This window comes from Palaemon carinicauda, chromosome 21, assembly GCF_036898095.1.
Source record: "Palaemon carinicauda isolate YSFRI2023 chromosome 21, ASM3689809v2, whole genome shotgun sequence".
Classification (NCBI taxonomy): domain Eukaryota; kingdom Metazoa; phylum Arthropoda; class Malacostraca; order Decapoda; family Palaemonidae; genus Palaemon; species Palaemon carinicauda.
In genome coordinates, this window is record NC_090745.1 from 122,231,283 (window position 1) to 122,253,782 (window position 22,500).

Below are 22,500 nucleotides of genomic sequence, written 5' to 3' on the forward strand. Positions count from 1 at the left end.
AGGACAGACAAGAAAGTATCTAGAAATCCTTCCAACGCACCCACCCACCACCAAACAAAACCATATGTTTAAAGAGATATCCTTCAAACAAACAGACAAACAGACAGATAGACACGACAGACGGACAAACTAGGACAGACAAGAAAGTATCTAGAAATCCTTCCAACGCACCCACCCACCACCAAACAAAACCATATGTTTAAAGAGATATCTTGCAAACAAAACAGACAGATAGACAAGACAGACGGACAAACTAGGACAGACAAGAAAGTATCTAGAAATCCTTCCAACGCACCCACCCACCACCAAATAAAACCATATGTTTAAAGAGATATCTTGCAAACAAAACAGACAGATAGACAAGACAGACGGACAAACTAGGACAGACAAGAAAGTATCTAGAAATCCTTCCAACGCACCCACCCACCACCAAACAAAACCATATGTTTAAAGAGATATCTTGCAAACAAAACAGACAGATAGACAAGACAGACGGACAAACTAGGACAAACAAGAAAGTATCTAGAAATCCTTCCAACGCACCCACCCACCACCAAACAAAACCATATGTTTAAAGAGATATCTTGCAAACAAAACAGACAGATAGACAAGACAGACGGACACACTAGGACAAACAAGAAAGTATCTAGAAATCCTTCCAACGCACCCACCCACCACCAAACAAAACCATATGTTTAAAGAGATATCTTGCAAACAAAACAGACAGATAGACAAGACAGACGGACAAACTAGGACAGACAAGAAAGTATCTAGAAATCCTTCCAACGCACCCACCCACCACCAAACAAAACCATATGTTTAAAGAGATATCTTGCAAACAAAACAGACAGATAGACAAGACAGACGGACAAACTAGGACAGACAAGAAAGTATCTAGAAATCCTTCCAACGCACCCACCCACCACCAAACAAAACCATATGTTTAAAGAGATATCTTGCAAACAAAACAGACAGATAGACAAGACAGACGGACAAACTAGGACAGACAAGAAAGTATCTAGAAATCCTTCCAACGCACCCACCCACCACCAAACAAAACCATATGTTTAAAGAGATATCTTGCAAACAAAACAGACAGATAGACAAGACAGACGGACAAACTAGGACAGACAAGAAAGTATCTAGAAATCCTTCCAACGCACCCACCCACCACCAAACAAAACCATATGTTTAAAGAGATATCTTGCAAACAAAACAGACAGATAGACAAGACAGACGGACAAACTAGGACAGACAAGAAAGTATCTAGAAATCCTTCCAACGCACACACCCACCACCAAACAAAACCATATGTTTAAAGAGATATCCTTCAAACAAACAGACAAACAGACAGATAGACACGACAGACGGACAAACTAGGACAGACAAGAAAGTATCTAGAAATCCTTCCAACGCACCCACCCACCACCAAACAAAACCATATGTTTAAAGAGATATCTTGCAAACAAAACAGACAGATAGACAAGACAGACGGACAAACTAGGACAGACAAGAAAGTATCTAGAAATCCTTCCAACGCACACACCCACCACCAAACAAAACCATATGTTTAAAGAGATATCCTTCAAACAAACAGACAAACAGACAGATAGACACGACAGACGGACAAACTAGGACAGACAAGAAAGTATCTAGAAATCCTTCCAACGCACCCACCCACCACCAAATAAAACCATATGTTTAAAGAGATATCTTGCAAACAAAACAGACAGATAGACAAGACAGACGGACAAACTAGGACAGACAAGAAAGTATCTAGAAATCCTTCCAACGCACCCACCCACCACCAAACAAAACCATATGTTTAAAGAGATATCTTGCAAACAAAACAGACAGATAGACAAGACAGACGGACAAACTAGGACAGACAAGAAAGTATCTAGAAATCCTTCCAACGCACCCACCCACCACCAAACAAAACCATATGTTTAAAGAGATATCTTGCAAACAAAACAGACAGATAGACAAGACAGACGGACAAACTAGGACAGACAAGAAAGTATCTAGAAATCCTTCCAACGCACCCACCCACCACCAAACAAAACCATATGTTTAAAGAGATATCTTGCAAACAAAACAGACAGATAGACAAGACAGACGGACAAACTAGGACAGACAAGAAAGTATCTAGAAATCCTTCCAACGCACACACCCACCACCAAACAAAACCATATGTTTAAAGAGATATCCTTCAAACAAACAGACAAACAGACAGATAGACACGACAGACGGACAAACTAGGACAGACAAGAAAGTATCTAGAAATCCTTCCAACGCACCCACCCACCACCAAACAAAACCATATGTTTAAAGAGATATCTTGCAAACAAAACAGACAGATAGACAAGACAGACGGACAAACTAGGACAGACAAGAAAGTATCTAGAAATCCTTCCAACGCACCCACCCACCACCAAACAAAACCATATGTTTAAAGAGATATCTTGCAAACAAAACAGACAGATAGACAAGACAGACGGACAAACTAGGACAGACAAGAAAGTATCTAGAAATCCTTCCAACGCACCCACCCACCACCAAACAAAACCATATGTTTAAAGAGATATCTTGCAAACAAAACAGACAGATAGACAAGACAGACGGACAAACTAGGACAGACAAGAAAGTATCTAGAAATCCTTCCAACGCACACACCCACCACCAAACAAAACCATATGTTTAAAGAGATATCCTTCAAACAAACAGACAAACAGACAGATAGACACGACAGACGGACAAACTAGGACAGACAAGAAAGTATCTAGAAATCCTTCCAACGCACCCACCCACCACCAAACAAAACCATATGTTTAAAGAGATATCTTGCAAACAAAACAGACAGATAGACAAGACAGACGGACAAACTAGGACAAACAAGAAAGTATCTAGAAATCCTTTCAACTCACACACCCATCACCAAAATAAACTAGACGTTTAACGAGATATCCTGGAAACAAACAGACAGACAGACAGATAGACAAGACAGACGGACAAACTAGGACAGACAAGAAAGTATCTAGAAATCCTTCCAACGCACCCACCCACCACCAAACAAAACCATATGTTTAAAGAGATATCTTGCAAACAAAACAGACAGATAGACAAGACAGACGGACAAACTAGGACAGACAAGAAAGTATCTAGAAATCCTTCCAACGCACCCACCCACCACCAAACAAAACCATATGTTTAAAGAGATATCTTGCAAACAAAACAGACAGATAGACAAGACAGACGGACAAACTAGGACAGACAAGAAAGTATCTAGAAATCCTTCCAACGCACACACCCACCACCAAACAAAACCATATGTTTAAAGAGATATCTTGCAAACAAAACAGACAGATAGACAAGACAGACGGACAAACTAGGACAGACAAGAAAGTATCTAGAAATCCTTCCAACGCACACACCCACCACCAAACAAAACCATATGTTTAAAGAGATATCCTTCAAACAAACAGACAAACAGACAGATAGACACGACAGACGGACAAACTAGGACAGACAAGAAAGTATCTAGAAATCCTTCCAACGCACCCACCCACCACCAAATAAAACCATATGTTTAAAGAGATATCTTGCAAACAAAACAGACAGATAGACAAGACAGACGGACAAACTAGGACAGACAAGAAAGTATCTAGAAATCCTTCCAACGCACCCACCCACCACCAAACAAAACCATATGTTTAAAGAGATATCTTGCAAACAAAACAGACAGATAGACAAGACAGACGGACAAACTAGGACAGACAAGAAAGTATCTAGAAATCCTTCCAACGCACCCACCCACCACCAAACAAAACCATATGTTTAAAGAGATATCTTGCAAACAAAACAGACAGATAGACAAGACAGACGGACAAACTAGGACAGACAAGAAAGTATCTAGAAATCCTTCCAACGCACCCACCCACCACCAAACAAAACCATATGTTTAAAGAGATATCTTGCAAACAAAACAGACAGATAGACAAGACAGACGGACAAACTAGGACAGACAAGAAAGTATCTAGAAATCCTTCCAACGCACCCACCCACCACCAAACAAAACCATATGTTTAAAGAGATATCTTGCAAACAAAACAGACAGATAGACAAGACAGACGGACAAACTAGGACAGACAAGAAAGTATCTAGAAATCCTTCCAACGCACCCACCCACCACCAAACAAAACCATATGTTTAAAGAGATATCTTGCAAACAAAACAGACAGATAGACAAGACAGACGGACAAACTAGGACAGACAAGAAAGTATCTAGAAATCCTTCCAACGCACCCACCCACCACCAAACAAAACCATATGTTTAAAGAGATATCTTGCAAACAAAACAGACAGATAGACAAGACAGACGGACAAACTAGGACAGACAAGAAAGTATCTAGAAATCCTTCCAACGCACCCACCCACCACCAAACAAAACCATATGTTTAAAGAGATATCTTGCAAACAAAACAGACAGATAGACAAGACAGACGGACAAACTAGGACAGACAAGAAAGTATCTAGAAATCCTTCCAACGCACCCACCCACCACCAAACAAAACCATATGTTTAAAGAGATATCTTGCAAACAAAACAGACAGATAGACAAGACAGACGGACAAACTAGGACAGACAAGAAAGTATCTAGAAATCCTTCCAACGCACCCACCCACCACCAAACAAAACCATATGTTTAAAGAGATATCTTGCAAACAAAACAGACAGATAGACAAGACAGACGGACAAACTAGGACAGACAAGAAAGTATCTAGAAATCCTTCCAACGCACCCACCCACCACCAAACAAAACCATATGTTTAAAGAGATATCTTGCAAACAAACAGAGAGACAGATAGATAGACAGACAAGACAGACAGACAAGACAGACAAGACAGACGGGCAAACTAGGACAGACAAGAAAGTATCTAGGAATCCTTTCAACGCACACACCCACCACCAAATAAAACCATATGTTTAACGAGATATCCTGCAAACAAACAGAGAGACAGACAGATAGACAAGACAGACGGATAAACTAGGACAGACAAGCAAGAAATAAAAACTTACCCAATGCCAGGAAGGCATGAGGTCCTAGAAGACCTGCTGCAGCGGCTTCCTTATCCCCGTAGACGTAGTTCCCAAGGTAAGACAAGTTACGGAGGCCGGATTTTGAAGAATTGGCTGCAGAGGAGTAGATGGAAGAGCAATTACTTAAAATATATTAAAAAGAATAATAAATATGTTTAATTTAAATAAAAATAAGATTTAAAACTTCTAATTTAAAAATGGTATTCATGGGTCGAAAGAATTAGCTACAGAGGAGTAGAGGGAAGAGTGATTACTTAAAATATATTAAAAAGCAGAATGATAAATACGTTTAATATAAATAAAAATAGGATTTAAAACTTCCAATTTAAAAAAATGGTATTCATGGGTCGAAAGAATTAGCTACAGAGGAGTAGAGGGAAGAGCGATTACTTAAAATATATTAAAAAGAATAATAAATACGTTTAATTTAAATAAAAATAAGATTTAAAACTTCTCATTTAAAAAAATGGTATTCGTGGGTCGATATATTTTTCTATTTAAAAACATTACTTAAATAATATTTAAATATATTAAAAGAAGAATGATAAATACGTTTAATTTAAATAAAAATAAGATTTAAAACTTCTAAAATAAGATTTAAAACTTCTAATTTAAAAAATGGTATTCATGGGTCGATATATTTTTTTATTTAATAACATTTAGATAAATATTTAGTAAACATTTAAATTTTAAATACAGTATATGTAAAATAAAAAATTATTTATGTAAATATACTATGATGTACATAGGTTATTAATTGTAAGATTGTAAATGTGTATTACACAATAATAAAAAAAAGTTGTTAATGGTAAGCTACGGTATAAATCAGGATGATATATACACACGCCCCCCCCCCCCCAAAAAAAAAAAAAAAAAAAAAAAAAAAAAAAAAAAAAAAAAAACATTGTATTCAGGAGCACAAAACCTTCCTATAACAGCCTCAATAGTCAGACGCCCATGACTGGCGAAATCTAATCGAGGCCCTTTGCGTCAATAGGAGTAGATGATGATGATGATGATAATGATTACATTGTATGATTAATGAGCTGGTGTTCACCCCGTTAAAGTAAAAGCAAATATAATTCCTTGCTTTGGTTAAATTGCACTTTATTACCTCCTGAATGAAGTACCAAAACTGAGTAAATAAACGTAGGTTTCTGGCCTCCATGCTTCAAACCATGGATCGAATGGTTTTATAGACTTTGGGACTTACGGCCCATAGCTGGGGGTCCTGAAGGCAATTTAGCGAAAAGGAGCTACTATTAGCTATAGTCCATTTCTTTTATCGAGGCAGATTTGCACCGACTCGCAGCGGTGTCCTTTTAGCTCGGAAAATTTTCCTGATCGCTGATTGGTTAGAATGATCTCGTCCAACCGATCAGCGATCAGGAAACTTTTCCGAGCTAAAAGGGCACCGCTGCGGGTCGGTGCAAATCTGCATCGCTAAAAGAAATTGACTATAGTGTGGGGGGTGTGGGGTGGGCCAGTTATACTATGATGTAAATGTTAAAATGTGTGGAATACCGAGATGGAAGAAAGGAAGTGGGAACGTTTTTAAGTAGACTAGAGTACAGTTGAAGGGCTTCAAGCAAGGATTCTGACGTAAGAATCAATATTCGTTGTTTATTTCAGTTTTACGTAAAAACACATTATTCATTTACTTTCGTTCAGTATAAGGTCAATATTGTACAAATCTGAATCAATAGAGATATCTGTATTGACTTTGGTACAATTATTCGATAAAAAATGGCAATATTTACGTTACACTGCACCCAGATTCTTCAACGACCTTCCACTTGATGTCAAGAATAGCAAAACTGTGGCAGCTTTCAAGAAAAACCTGAAGACTTATCTCTTTGGAAAGTGTTATAATAGTGATCTGGAAACTATTAAGCCTGAATACAAATGCTAGCGAAGAACTGAAAAGATACAGAGCAAAATATTAACTGGAAAGAAATTATTTCCACACATCAAGGCCCGCCTGAACAGATTCTTAAGTGTGTGATGGAGGGCGAGAAATAAACCCCTAAAAGTAAAAGTAGAAGAGAAATGCCCCAAATCGTACAGAAATGACCACAGCTAAGTATACCTACTCTTTGAAGGCCGCTCATGAATGGCAAAGGTAAGGGACAGTGACATTGCTTATCAAGCATGACAATGCTCTAGAGACTCACCATTTATACAAATGATCAGCCCCCAAGCTCATTTTCTATCCAAGCTAGGGGGCCAGGCAATGGCTGGTGATGACTCAGCAGATAAGACCTATAGGCTGCCCCAAGCCCAGATCCTTAGCTCACAAGGATGGTGAGATTGCAGCGACCAAATGAACTAACGAGATTAAGCGGGACTAACCTCTGTCTGGTGATCACCAGGTAAGGACAAAAGGAAGAATGAAAGTTAAGAGGTTGCAGCTACCAAATGAACTAACGAGTTTGAGCGGGAGTCGAACCCCAGTCTGGCGATCATCAGGCAAGGACAAAAAAATAAAAATTAGAGGTTGCAGATATCAAATGAACTAACGAGTTTGAGAGGGACTCGAACCCTAGGCAAGGACAAAAGGAAGAATAAAAGTCAAGTGGTTGCAGCTACCAAATGAACTAACGAGTTTGAGCGGGACTCGAACCCCAGGCAAGGACGAAAGGAAGGATAAAAGAGGTTGCAGCTAGCAAATGAACTAACGAGTTTAAGCGGGACTCGAACCGTAGGCAAGGACAAAAGGAAGAATAAAAGTCAAGTGGTTGCAGCTACAAAATGAACTAACGAGTTTGAGAGGAACTCGAACCCCAGGCAAGGACGAAAGGAAGGATAAAAGAGGTTGCAGCTACAAAATGAACTAGCAAGTTTGAGTGGGACTCGAACCCCAGGCAAGGACGAAAGGAAGAATAATAGAGGTTGCAGTTACCAAATGAACTAACGAGTTTGAGAGGGACTCGAACCCTAGGCAAGGACAAAAGGAAGAATAAAAGTCAAGTGGTTGCAGCTACCAGATGAACTAACGAGTTTGAGAGGGACTCGAACCCTAGGCAAAGACAAAAGGACGAATGAAAGTTTGAGGTTGCAGCGATCAAATGAACAAGCGAGTTTGAGCGGGACTCGAACCCCTGTTTGGCGATCACCAGGCAAGGACAAAAGGAAAAATAAAAGTTAAAGGTTGCAGCGATCAAATGAACTAACGAGTTTGAGCGGGACTCGAACTCCAGGCAAGGATAAAAGGAAGAATAAGAGAGGTTGCAGTTACCAAATGAACTAACGAGTTTGGGCGAGACTCGAACCCCAGGCAAAGACAAAAGGAAGAATAAAAGTTAGAGTTAGAGGTTGCAGCGATCAAATGAACTAACGAGTTTAAGCGGAACTCGAACCCCAGGCAAGGACGAAAGGAAGGATAAAAGGGGTTGCAGCTACAAAATGAACTAACGAGTTTGAGCGGGATTCGAACCTCAGGCAAGGACAAAAGGAAGAATAAAAGTTAGAGGTTGCAGAGACCAAATGAACTAACGAGTTTGAGCAGACTCGAACCCCAGGCAAGGACGAAGGGAAAGATAAAAGAGGTTGCAGCTACAAAATGAACTAACGAGTTTGAGCGGGACGCGAACCCCAGTCTGGCGATCACCAGACAAGGACGCAAGGACAAAAAGTACCAAGTTAAACTCACTGTCAATAGAGGGAAGCGTAATGCCTGGAAATATCTTGAGGAGGTGCTTCTGCAGAGCGCGATCAATCCTCACGGTGACGTTGTACGCCCTCCCCAAACCAAATATGGAGGCGTAGTTCCCCATAAGATTCCCCAGTCTTCCGGAGCTTCCAATGATTATCAAGGGGAGTTGGAGGCCCTTCCATGTTTTCCCCGGGTAGGTCACTCTCTGCCAGGGGGCAATGGACAGGACTGGCTTTCCAGTAGCGTTGCAGTTTTCCAGGGAAAGATCTGGATTTGGGGTTGTTCCTGGTTCCGTCGTAGTGGTGATGATGTCGTCTGGGTGTGGAGCGACTGGTAAATCATATGGAAGTTCACTCCCATTAATGATTGGTAGCTGCTCCAGTTCCTGTGTTGGGATAGAATGGGTTCGTTTAGCTATTTGCTCTTCCTGTCAATAACGAGGAGTTATTATTATTTTTTTTTATATGGAAAACATTTATAATTTTACAATTTATAACATATATTCATCATCGTATAGTTACATGAAAATATATATATATATATATATATATATATTATATATATATATATAATATATATATATATATATATATATATATATATATATATATATATATATATATATATATATATGTGTGTGTGTGTGTGTGTGTGTGTGTGTTTTACATGTATTTACAATTGTAATTTTGGCTATATCAAAATATGTATTTTTTAAATAAAAAAAACTCAACGAATTATTCTTTAAATAAAAAAAGGAATTCTCGAAAAATGTGACAATGTAAACTCTATAGTTAAGAATAGTGTACGAATTATTCTTTTAATGAAAAAATCTCGAAAAATGTAACAATGTAAACTTTATGATTAAGAAAAGAGTTCTTAATAGACGTCAACCTAGTTAAACCTATACTAAATTTCAAAGATTATCCAAAAAATTATTTTATATTTTGTATAAATCTATTTGCCACTGAGATTAAAATACACGATGTAAGAATAGTATGAAGTGAAATTACAAGCAGACTTTCAAAATGGAATTTTGTTTTCGCGTTACATATTGATTATAAAATCAATCTAAAAGTGGACTGTAACTTCTTCCTAATAAGTAACTATTAGAGTATTTGCACCGTGATATAACATTCTTGTATAGATTTCAGAGAAGAACGGCAGACCTTGTGATTTATGGGGATGACTACGATCTAGGTGTATACCTGGACCTAAGGTCCTTTAAATATCCTTTAAATATCCTCGGGTACATTTAAAGGACCTTGGCTGGACCGTGGGTTATGCAATGGTAGTTTATAAACCGCAAACATAGCTGTAAACTGGAGTTATGGACCCAAGGTCCTTTAAATATCCTTTAAATATCCTCGGGTACATTTAAAGGACCTTTCCTGGACCGTGGGGTACGCGATGATAGTTTATAAACAACCGCAAAAAGAGTTGTAAAATGAGTTATGGGGGTAGCCACGATCTCGGTGTATACCTGGACTTAAGTTCCTTTAACGTCCTTTAAAGTCCTTTAAATGTCCTTTAAATATCCTCGGGTACATTTAAAGGACCCTGCCTGGACCGTGGGGTATGCGATGGTACTTTATAAACCGCAAACAGATTTGTAAAATGGAGTTATGGGAGTGTCCACGATCTATGTGTATACCTGGACCCAAGGTCCTTTAAATATCCTTTAAATATCCTCGGGTACATTTAAAGGACCTTGCCTGCACTGTGGGGTATGCGATTGTAGTTTATAAACCGCAAACAGAGCTGTAAACTGGAGTTATGGGGGTAGCCATGATCTCGGTGTATACCTGGACCCAAAGTCCTTTAAATATCCTTTAAATATCCTCGGGGACATTTAAAGGACCCTGCCAGGACCATGGAGTATGCGATGGTAGTTTATAAACAACCGCAAACAGATTTGTAAAATGGAGTTATGGGAGTGTCCACGATCTAGGTGTATACCTGGACCCAAGGTCCTTTAAATATCCTTTAAATATCCTCGGGGACATTTAAAGGACCTTGCCAGGACTGTGGGGGTATGCGATGGAAGTTTATAAACAAACGCAGAGTTGTGAACTAGAAAAAAGAAATACTAATGTCGCCATATACATATTTATTGCAATCGTTTCGACATTTCAAATGTCATCATCAGTGATACCTAAAGTAAAGGTAAATAGGGAATACAATTTCAAATTAAAAAATACATAAAATACGTGAGGAATGATTAAAAATGACATATAAATTGAATAAAAAAATCAGTCTGTTACGAAAAGGGGGACAGCAGATGTAATATAATTGACGTAAGGCCTAAAATATTTTATGTGAAGAGATTCTAAAATTCTCAAGTTGTAAAGTAATACATTTGGGAGACGGAGGATGGACATGGGATATATATTTCATGAAATTGAGAGTTAAGAAACGATATTGGGGAATTCCATGAGAAGTTATATATTTCATGAAATTGAGAGTTAAGATATTGGGGAATTCCATTAGAACATATCACGAAAGCAAGTCATTAGTGTATGAAAAAAATGCATGTAACTTTAATAGGGGATATATATAAAAAAAAAAACTTAGTATCATAGTATGGGAATGATAGAAATTTACATCACAAGCAAATATCTAAGATATTAATAGATTAAATCACTGTAGTCCATTTCTTTTAGCGAGGCAGATTTGCACCGACTCACAACGGTGCCCTTTTAGCTCGGAAAAGTTTCCAGATCGCTGATTTGTTAGAATTATCTTGTACAACCAATCAGCGATCAGGAAACTTTTCCGGGCTAAAAGGGCACCGCTGCGAGTCGGTGCAAATATGCCTCGCTAAAAGAAATGGACTATAGTTTCAAACTTTGTCTAAAGACATACGATGTTACAAAAGGCAGGTAGAAAACACAAATTCTTGAAGGCCTGATTCAACATAAGGAGTTTATAAGAACAAGACTTTAAATCGCAGGCGAATATCATAAATATTAGTATTAGTGGATTAAACCAATGTTTCAAACTCTCTAAAAACATACTGTGTTGCAAAAGGCAGGTAGAACAACTGTCTAAAAACATACTGTGTTGCAAAAGGCAGGCAGAACAACTGTCTAAAAACAAATGTGTTGCAAAAGGCCATTAGAACGCGCAAATTCTTGAAGGCCTGATTCAACATAAGGAGTTTATGAGAACAAGGCAAACATACAAGACCAACAGAGGCTGTAGTAGTTTATCATCAGATTTTCATAAATATTTAACTTTCTTTGCCTCCCATTTGCCTCTTTACACAGTTTGTTTTCCTTCCATTGTTGTGGGTAATTTCCACTCCATTTGCCTGTTTCTGTAACAAGTGTTGATTGGATTATACTGGGTTGTGTGTGAACACATTTTGATGTCGAAACACGACAGGTAGTGGTGCAATATGTATATATTCATGATTTTCTTTTTAAACAGCTGCAACTCGGGCACGCTTTTTTTTACCTTAATTTTTACCTTAATTTCCTCTATTTTTTTACCTTAATTTCCTTTCTTTTTTAAAGTTTTTATAATTTATATATGAAAGATCTTATCTAATGTTGTTACAGTTGTTAAAATATTTTATTTTCACTGTTTATTGCATATCTTGTAGTATATTTATATCTTTGTTTCTTATCTGTACTGGGGTATTTTTCCCTGTTGGAGCCCTTGATTTTCCAACTAGGGTTAAACTTAGATTGTTGTTGTGGTGGTGGTAGTAGTAGTAGTAGTAGTAGTAGTAGTAGTAGTAGTAGTAGTAGTAGTAGCAGTAGCAGTAGTAGTAGTAGTAGTAGTAGTAGTAGTAGTAGTAGTAGTAGTAATAGTAGTAGCAAATATTAATAACAACCTTTGTTGGGTGTTTCGGCAATATAAGCGCAACACAGGTGATGAATTAATTACTGTACTGTACTTAATAGTACATTATTCAATGCTTGAATAATGTAATGTTTTGTTGAAAAAAAAGAAGTGATTTTTTTTATTTATACGATTTTGAATTTCCCTGTGAAATAAGACTTTCTAAATAAGGGAAAACACTAGTTCGTGTTGTTGTTATAAATCAAAACATTTAAGTGTTAGGTTTACCGAATTTGAAATTTGTGATAACAATGATTTTAGTTGGTTAAGGTGAATATTATGTCGCATTTTATTATAATTTCGACTGTAAAATGCGATGTTTACATTACAATACATGCGAATATTTCATGGTATACAATTATTATTAAATTCAAAGGTTACTTTGAAGTTATCATCATTATTTCCTCCTACGCCTATTTACGCAAAGGGCCTCGGTTAGATTTCGCCTGTTGTCTCTATCTTGAGCTTTAAAATCAATACTTCTCCATTTATCACCTACATCACGCTTCATAGTTTTCAGCCATGTAGGCCTGGGTCTTCCAACTCTTCTACTTTAAGGAAATAGACAAGATGTGTTAGATTTCGCCACTTGTCTATCTTGAGCTTTTAAACCAATACTTATCCATCTACCACCTACATCACGCTTCATAGTTTTCAGCCATGTAGGCCTGGGTCTTCCAACTCTTCTACTTTGAGGCAATAGACATGATGTGTTAGATTTCGACAGTTGTCTCTATCTTGAGCTTTTAAACCAATATTTCTCCATTTACCATCTACTTCACGCTTCATAATCCTCAGCCATGTAGGCCTGGGTCTTCCAACTCTTCTACTTTAAGGCAATAGACAAGATTTCGTCAGTCGTCTCTATCTTGAGCTTTTAAACCAATACTTCTCCATTTACCATCTACTTCACGCTTCATAATCCTCAGCCATATAGGCCTGGGTCTTCCAACTCTTCTACTTTAAGGAAATAGACAAGATATGTTAGATTTCAACACTTGTCTCTATCTTGAGCTTTTAAACCAATACTTTTCCATTTACTATCTACTTCACGCTTCATAATCCTCACCCATGTAGGCCTGGGTCTTCCAACTCTTCTACTTTAAGGAAATAGACAAGATGTCTTTTCGGCTTTTACTCCTGACGCCTGGCGGATGATCTTAAAGTTATATTTAAGGTAAAATTGAGAATATATGCGTAGATAGTGAATGAAAGAATATATTCGTAGATAGTGAATGAAAGAATATATTCGTAGATAGTGAATGAAAGAATACAATCGTAGATAGTGAATGAAAGAATACATTCGTAGATAGTGAATGAAAGAATACAATCGTAGATAGTGAATGAAAGAATACAATCGTAGATAGTGAATGAAAGAATATATTCGTAGATAGTGAATGAAAGAATATATTCGTAGATAGTGAATGAAAGAATATAATCGTAGATAGTGAATGAAAGAATATAATCGTAGATAGTGAATGAAAGAATATAATCGTAGATAGTGAATGAAAGAATATAATCGTAGATAGTGAATGAAAGAATATAATCGTAGATAGTGAATGAAGGAATACAATCGTAGATAGTGAATGAAAGAATACATTCGTAGATAGTGAATGAAGGAATACATTCGTAGATAGTGAATGAAAGAATACATTCGTAGATAGTGAATGAAGGAATACATTCGTAGATAGTGAATGAAGGAATACATTCGTAGATAGTGAATGAAGGAATACATTCGTAGATAGTGAATGAAGGAATACAATCGTAGATAGTGAATGAAGGAATACAATCGTAGATAGTGAATGAAGGAATACATTCGTAGGTAGTGAATGAAAGAATATATTCGTAGATAGTGAATGAAGGAATACATTCGTAGGTAGTGAATGAAAGAATATATTCGTAGATAGTGAATGAAGGAATACATTCGTAGGTAGTGAATGAAAGAATATATTCGTAGGTAGTGAATGAAGGAATACATTCGTAGGTAGTGAATGAAAGAATATAATCGTAGGTAGTGAATGAAAGAATACATTCGTAGGTAGTGAATGAAAGAATATATTCGTAGGTAGTGAATGAAAGAATATATTCGTAGGTAGTGAATGAAAGAATATATTCGTAGGTAGTGAATGAAAGAATATATTCGTAGGTAGTGAATGAAAGAATATATTCGTAGGTAGTGAATGAAAGAATATAATCGTAGATAGTGAATGAAGGAATACATTCGTAGATAGTGAATGAAAGAATATAATCGTAGATAGTGAATGAAAGAATATAATCGTAGATAGTGAATGAAGGAATACAATCGTAGATAGTGAATGAAAGAATATAATCGTAGATAGTGAATGAAGGAATACAATCGTAGATAGTGAATGAAGGAATACAATCGTAGATAGTGAATGAAGGAATACAATCGTAGATAGTGAATGAAGGAATACAATCGTAGATAGTGAATGAAGGAATACAATCGTAGATAGTGAATGAAGGAATACAATCGTAGATAGTGAATGAAGGAATACAATCGTAGATAGTGAATGAAGGAATACAATCGTAGATAGTGAATGAAGGAATACAATCGTAGATAGTGAATGAAGGAATACAATCGTAGATAGTGAATGAAGGAATACAATCGTAGATAGTGAATGAAGGAATACAATCGTAGATAGTGAATGAAGGAATACAATCGTAGATAGTGAATGAATGAAAGAATATAATCGTAGATAGTGAATGAAGGAATACATTCGTAGGTAGTGAATGAAAGAATATATTCGTAGGTAGTGAATGAAGGAATACATTCGTAGGTAGTGAATGAAAGAATACATTCGTAGGTAGTGAATGAAAGAATACATTCGTAGGTAGTGAATGAAAGAATACATTCGTAGGTAGTGAATGAAAGAATAAACATGCGTAGGTAGTGAATGAAAGAATACATTCGTAGGTAGTGAATGAAAGAATACATGCGTAGGTAGTGAATGAAAGAATACATTCGTAGGTAGTGAATGAAAGAATACATGCGTAGGTAGTGAATGAAAGAATACATTCGTAGGTAGTGAATGAAAGAATACATGCGTAGGTAGTGAATGAAAGAATACATTCGTAGGTAGTGAATGAAAGAATACATGCGTAGGTAGTGAATGAAAGAATACATTCGTAGGTAGTGAATGAAAGAATACATGCGTAGGTAGTGAATGAAAGAATACATTCGTAGGTAGTGAATGAAAGAATACATGCGTAGGTAGTGAATGAAAGAATACATTCGTAGGTAGTGAATGAAAGAATACATGCGTAGGTAGTGAATGAAAGAATACATTCGTAGGTAGTGAATGAAAGAATACATGCGTAGGTAGTGAATGAAAGAATACATTCGTAGGTAGTGAATGAAAGAATACATGCGTAGGTAGTGAATGAAAGAATACATTCGTAGGTAGTGAATGAAAGAATACATGCGTAGGTAGTGAATGAAAGAATACATTCGTAGGTAGTGAATGAAAGAATACATGCGTAGGTAGTGAATGAAAGAATACATTCGTAGGTAGTGAATGAAAGAATACATGCGTAGGTAGTGAATGAAAGAATACATTCGTAGGTAGTGAATGAAAGAATACATGCGTAGGTAGTGAATGAAAGAATACATTCGTAGGTAGTGAATGAAAGAATACATGCGTAGGTAGTGAATGAAAGAATACATTCGTAGGTAGTGAATGAAAGAATACATGCGTAGGTAGTGAATGAAAGAATACATTCGTAGGTAGTGAATGAAAGAATACATGCGTAGGTAGTGAATGAAAGAATACATTCGTAGGTAGTGAATGAAAGAATACATGCGTAGGTAGTGAATGAAAGAATACATTCGTAGGTAGTGAATGAAAGAATACATGCGTAGGTAGTGAATGAAAGAATACATTCGTAGATAGTGAATGAAAGAATACATGCGTAGATAGTGAATATGCGTAGATAGTGAATGAAAGAATATATGCGTAGATAGTGAATATGCGTAGATAGTGAATGAAAGAATTTATGCGTAGATAGTGAATGAAAGAATATATGCGTAGATAGTGAATGAAAGAATTTATGCGTAGATAGTGAATGAAAGAATTTATGCGTAGATAGTGAATGAAAGAATATATGCGTAGATAGTGAATGAAAGAATATATGCGTAGATAGTGAATGAAAGAATATATGCGTAGATAGTGAATGAAAGAATATATGCGTAGATAGTGAATGAAAGAATTTATGCGTAGATAGTGAATGAAAGAATATAATCGTAGGTAGTGAATGAAAGAATATATTCGTAGATAGTGAATGAAAGAATACAATCGTAGATAGTGAATGAAAGAATATAATCGTAGATAGTGAATGAAAGAATACAATCGTAGATAGTGAATGAAAGAATACAATCGTAGATAGTGAATGAAAGAATACATGCGTAGATAGTGAATGAAAGAATATATGCGTAGATAGTGAATGAAAGAATACATGCGTAGATAGTGAATGAAAGAATATATGCGTAGATAGTGAATGAAAGAATACATGCGTAGATAGTGAATGAAAGAATTTATGCGTAGATAGTGAATGAAAGAATATATGCGTAGATAGTGAATGAAAGAATATATGCGTAGATAGTGAATGAAAGAATATATGCGTAGATAGTGAATGAAAGAATATATGCGTAGATAGTGAATGAAAGAATATATGCGTAGATAGTGAATGAAAGAATATATGCGTAGATAGTGAATGAAAGAATATATGCGTAGATAGTGAATGAAAGAATATATGCGTAGATAGTGAATGAAAGAATTTATGCGTAGATAGTGAATGAAAGAATATAATCGTAGATAGTGAATGAAAAAAGTAGTAAGTTTAATTCTGGTCTATAGTAAAATCTCTCACCTGCAATTCTGAAAAATTCGTTGGACTGTTGAGCACCCTCGGTCGTCTGAAATTTGTTGGACTCTTGGATATAAAAGCTGAAAGAAAGAAGATAATTAAAATTTTTAGACTTTTGACAACATATTAGCAAAGACAGTTTTACAATACAAGGAAAAGACAGTTTTACAATACAAGGAAAAGACAGTTTTACAATACAAGGAAAAGACAGTTTTACAATACAAGGAAAAAACAGTTTTACAATACAAGGAAAAGACAGTTTTACAATACAAGGAAAAGACAGTTTTACAATACAAGGAAAAGACAGTTTTACAATACAAGGAAAAGACAGTTTTACAATACAAGGAAAAAACAGTTTTACAATACAAGGAAAAGACAGTTTTACAATACAAGGAAAAGACAGTTTTACAATACAAGGAAAAGACAGTTTTACAATACAAGGAAGTAATGTATTAAAAATATGAAAACACAAAGATATACACTGTTAAAAAAAAAAACCCGCAAAATTAATAACAAATTCTCTCTAAAAATATACTGTTCTCAGCCGTATTTCAGTATTATACAGGCGATCGTAATTTTTACCCTACTATTATTTCTCTAGGGTTGGTGACCCGAATATCCGGCCTTTACGTTAATATATCTTTTTATAAAACGGTAAATGCCTGGCAACATTTATTCCAGGATTTTTTTTTTTACCGTTTTTTACGGCAAAATTTTAACAGTGTATGAAAGGAATATGTGAATTTTAAACTCAGATATGGTTTGCTGAAAGATTCCCCAATTGGAGTATTATTATTATTATTATTATTATTATTATTATTATTATTAGTACTACAACTACTACTACTATTACTAGCTAAGCTATAACCATAGTTGGAAAAGCAGGATGCTATAAGCCCAAGGGCTCCAACAAGGAAAAACACATGATTTCTTACAATTAGTCTCCTACAACATACACAGTCCAAAATCAATGTAATATCCATCATTCTATCTCCTTTCCTCTATAAAATTCACAAGAGTTAATGAAAGTAGCTAACCAATGCTATTTTTTAAGAAATAGCTGCTAGCCAGGATTTAAACTAAAGCTTGTGTCCTTTACCTTAGATGCTGCTGATTTTTACCTTAGATTACCTTAAAACTTTTCAAATTTCCTTAAATTTCAAGCTAGTAAAACCCTGTTGGGGACCCTAGACTTATAGCATCCTGCTTTTTCAACTAGGGTTGTAGCTTGGCAAGTAATAATAATAATAATAATAATAATAATAATAATAATAATAATAATAATAGCTTGGTCATTTAAATTTCAAGCTAGTAAAACCAAAACAACCATACAAATATTACCGTAAAAATTACCTTGAAATCATGCAAATTACCCCAAACTAAGGTAATTTCCTTAAAAGTTTAAACCCTGTGCTGGGATCCCTTAACTATGTGGGCGTTGCTTGTTTAGTGCGCGTTTAATCCACTAGTGACAGGATGAGTAGGGTAATTAACACTTTTCCCGTCATTTTATAAGTGACATTCTTATGCATTATTTATTCTTAATATAAATCATAATTAATATATTATATATTAATTACTCCAGTAGTTGCAACACCTATTCTATAAGTGACATTCTTATGCATTATTTTTTCTTAATATGAATTATAATGAATATATTAAATATTGATTACTCCAGTAGTTGAAAGACATAGCAATATAAAAGGCTTTCATGATTAAACTGAAGACTTTCTTGTTTTTTAAGAGCATAGATATGGATTTGGCAATAAACGAGCTATATACGGTGTGAATTGGTCAATGCCTTAGAATGTATACGATGAATTACGATAATCCTGTAGAGAGTAGGGTTCACTTGCAGTATATCATTATTATTATTATTATTATTATTATTATTATTATTATTATTATTATTATATCATTATATTATTATTACCTACCTAGCTACAACCCTACAGTCAATTCTTTTTATGATAATAATAATAATAATAATAATAACAATAATAATAATAATAAATACTAAATAAATAATAATAATAATAATAATAATAATAACAACAACAACAACAACATTAACATTTAGTCTGCAGGCGTTACATTCATGCCTAATAGACTCCAGGAACTTCAATTGAAAACACTAATTAACCACAATTAAAAGCGTTTAACATGAACATATTTTTCTGCTAATTTGTGCAGCATAATAACTCCCTCATTAGTTGAAGCCTTGAAAAGCAACTCCCATTAGCATACACACACACACACACACTTATATATATATATATATATATATATATATATATATATATATGTATGTGTATATATATATATGTATATGTATATATATATGTATATATATGTAAATATATATATATATATATATATATATATATATATATATGTATTATGTATATGTATATATATGTAAATATATGTAAATATATGTGTATATGTATATATATGTAAATATATATGTATATATATGTAAATATATATGTATATATATGTATATATATATATATATATATATATATATATATATATATATATATATGTGTGTGTGTGTGTGTGTGTGTGTGTGTGTGTGTAACTAGTATTACATAGAATACATGACAAAATATACTTCTAAGACATAATTTATTTTCATATATAAGAATCCAGTCTCTCAAGTATTTCATCTCAACTCCTCAAAATTAAGGAAAAAGTGGAAAGAAAATCTAATGAGAATAAGTTTCTTTTCTCATTTTAATGTTGCTAAATTTGCTTCTTAAACTGCGATCAAGAAATAGAGTGAAAATGAAGGAACGAGACTATGATGGGGGTAGCGATATGGTTGTTATGGAATAAGGTACTTTTTGTGTTTGATTAAAAGATAGTCGTATAAGATATAAAAAACCTTCATTCTGAATATTTACTCACCTAGTTAAGATAGAAAAGATCAAGTATGCTGTCACTTTCGAAGAAATGTCAAACTATAGTCCATTTCTTTTAGCGATGCAGATTTGCACCGACTCGCAGCGGTGCCCTTTTAGCTCGGAAAAGTTTCCTGATCGCTGATTGGTTGGACGAGATAAACTCTAACCAATCAGTGATCAGGAAACTTTTCCGGGCTAAAAGGGCACCGCTGTGAGTCGGTGCAAATATGCATCGCTAAAAGAAATGGACTATAATAATAATAATAATAATAATAATAATAATAATAATAATAACTGACTGAAAATAATTGTATTAAGGAACTCTGAATCTCGACATGTTTCAGCTAACCAATCTGGTGGTAGTGCCATCAAATTCTGCTTTTAATATATTTTAATTTGATCCATCATGCATTAGATAACTATAGAAAATGGGAAAACAAGCAGCATAAAGGGGGGAGACATATTAGCCAAGTCTGGAATGGTTTGTCTCATGACGAAATTAGAACCAATCACAGACCGAATTCGCTTAACGGAGGCAAGTATTGCCAACCTATCAATTGCAACCAACGCTGAAGGCGTCTGCACCATATACGTATAAAACTTGCCAGAACGAGAAAAATTAGATTGTATTAAATTGCGAGTGAAGGGAGGTAGGGTAGAGCAAAAAGCTAATTTTTGGGTCGTGATACTAAGTGATAAGACAGGTGATAAGGAGGAGTATGAGATAGGCGATGACGTCATGGGTTGGCAATACTTGCCTCAGCTGAGAGATGTCGTGCTGTGATTGGCTATAATTTTGTCCCGGGACAAACCTTTCCAGCTTTTGCTAATATGGAAGCAACAACAGCATATGAAGGGAAGGCGATCTGGGGACTAAGCTCAACAAATCAATTTAGGTAGACAAAAATAGACATGGCACCTAGGGTTAAAACAGCAATCCTAGATAACAAATATCTACTATCTAGAAGTTAAAAGCTGACCTAATTATGACTACATTTATATAACTCTGGAAAAGCCCAGTAGTTGTACAAGGACGTAAAGGTTTAATGGCCACTCATGAATGGCAGAGGCAAGGGACAGTGACATTGCCCTATATACATTGCCCATATATACATATGATCAACGCCCAAGGACCCCTCTCCATCCAAGCAAGACCAAGGAGGGCCAGACAATGGCTACCGATAACTCAACAGATAGATCTATAGGCTCTCCCAAACCCCAACATCCTTAGCTCATAATGATGGTGAGATTGCAGCGCCAAAGAAACTAACGAGTTTGAGCGGAACTCTAACCCCCAGTCTGGCATTCACTAGTCAGGGACGTTACCACATCGGCCACCACAACCCTAACAGATAAAACGTAACAGATAAAAGAGGTTGGATAGGAAGATGGAATGAAGCCGAACGGAGATAGAGCAAAAATAAAAAAATATAAAAAGTGGGCGGGGTTAAGGGACTAGGAAAAGATATGAATAGTTATGCATACAGTGCACTGCGGGAGGTGCACCGATGGCACTTACCATTCAATGAATGAATCGAATTAAATCCAGTTTATTCTGCAATTCAGACCAAAAGTTATATGGAATTTTCTAAATCATGATCAAATTTTAATCATTCTTATCTCGTCTGACACGGCATGAATTTCTCGCTATCTCTACTAAATAATATTCAGGAATTAAATGAATGTTTAGGTAACGAATATCAATAAATATGAACACATATGTTTTAGCAGAGAGGTAGAGGTTAACTTTGAATATGAAAAATGACTGATTTAGGAAAAATAACAAGCATAACGCTTATAAATACAATTTGGTCAATGCATACCGCGAAACATGAGGACAGAGGACAATCCTAGACTTATTCTCATTGTCTATGCATGGCCCTTCCGGCCAGCCTATGCAACTATGCAGTTCGTAATGGCTTTTGTTTACTAATAGGCCTTGTGAAATTCCAGTACAGATTGAGCGCAGTAACTCTGAAGGGCTAATGAAACTGGACATCAATGTTTAGGCCAAACCTATGCAACTATGCAGTTCGTAATGTATTTTGCTAATAGGCCTAGTAAAATTCCAGTACAGGTTCAGAGCAGTAACTCTGAAGGGCTAAT

The 22,500-nt window shown here is 35.6% G+C and overlaps 1 protein-coding gene across 1 annotated transcript in view; it reads right to left on the reverse strand.

Annotated features, from left to right (window-relative positions):
- The window catches only part of LOC137615463 (galactoside alpha-(1,2)-fucosyltransferase 2-like), a 43,714-nt gene that overhangs the window by 17,457 nt on the left and 3,757 nt on the right, over nt 1-22,500 (reverse strand). Inside the window, exons 3-5 of the mRNA XM_068345352.1 lie at nt 17,489-17,565; nt 8,753-9,140; nt 5,080-5,193 (exon numbers count right to left, since the gene is read on the reverse strand). Of these exons, the coding sequence (XP_068201453.1) occupies nt 5,080-5,193; nt 8,753-9,140; nt 17,489-17,565 (579 nt within the window). The remainder of the gene's footprint in view (nt 1-5,079; nt 5,194-8,752; nt 9,141-17,488; nt 17,566-22,500) is intronic.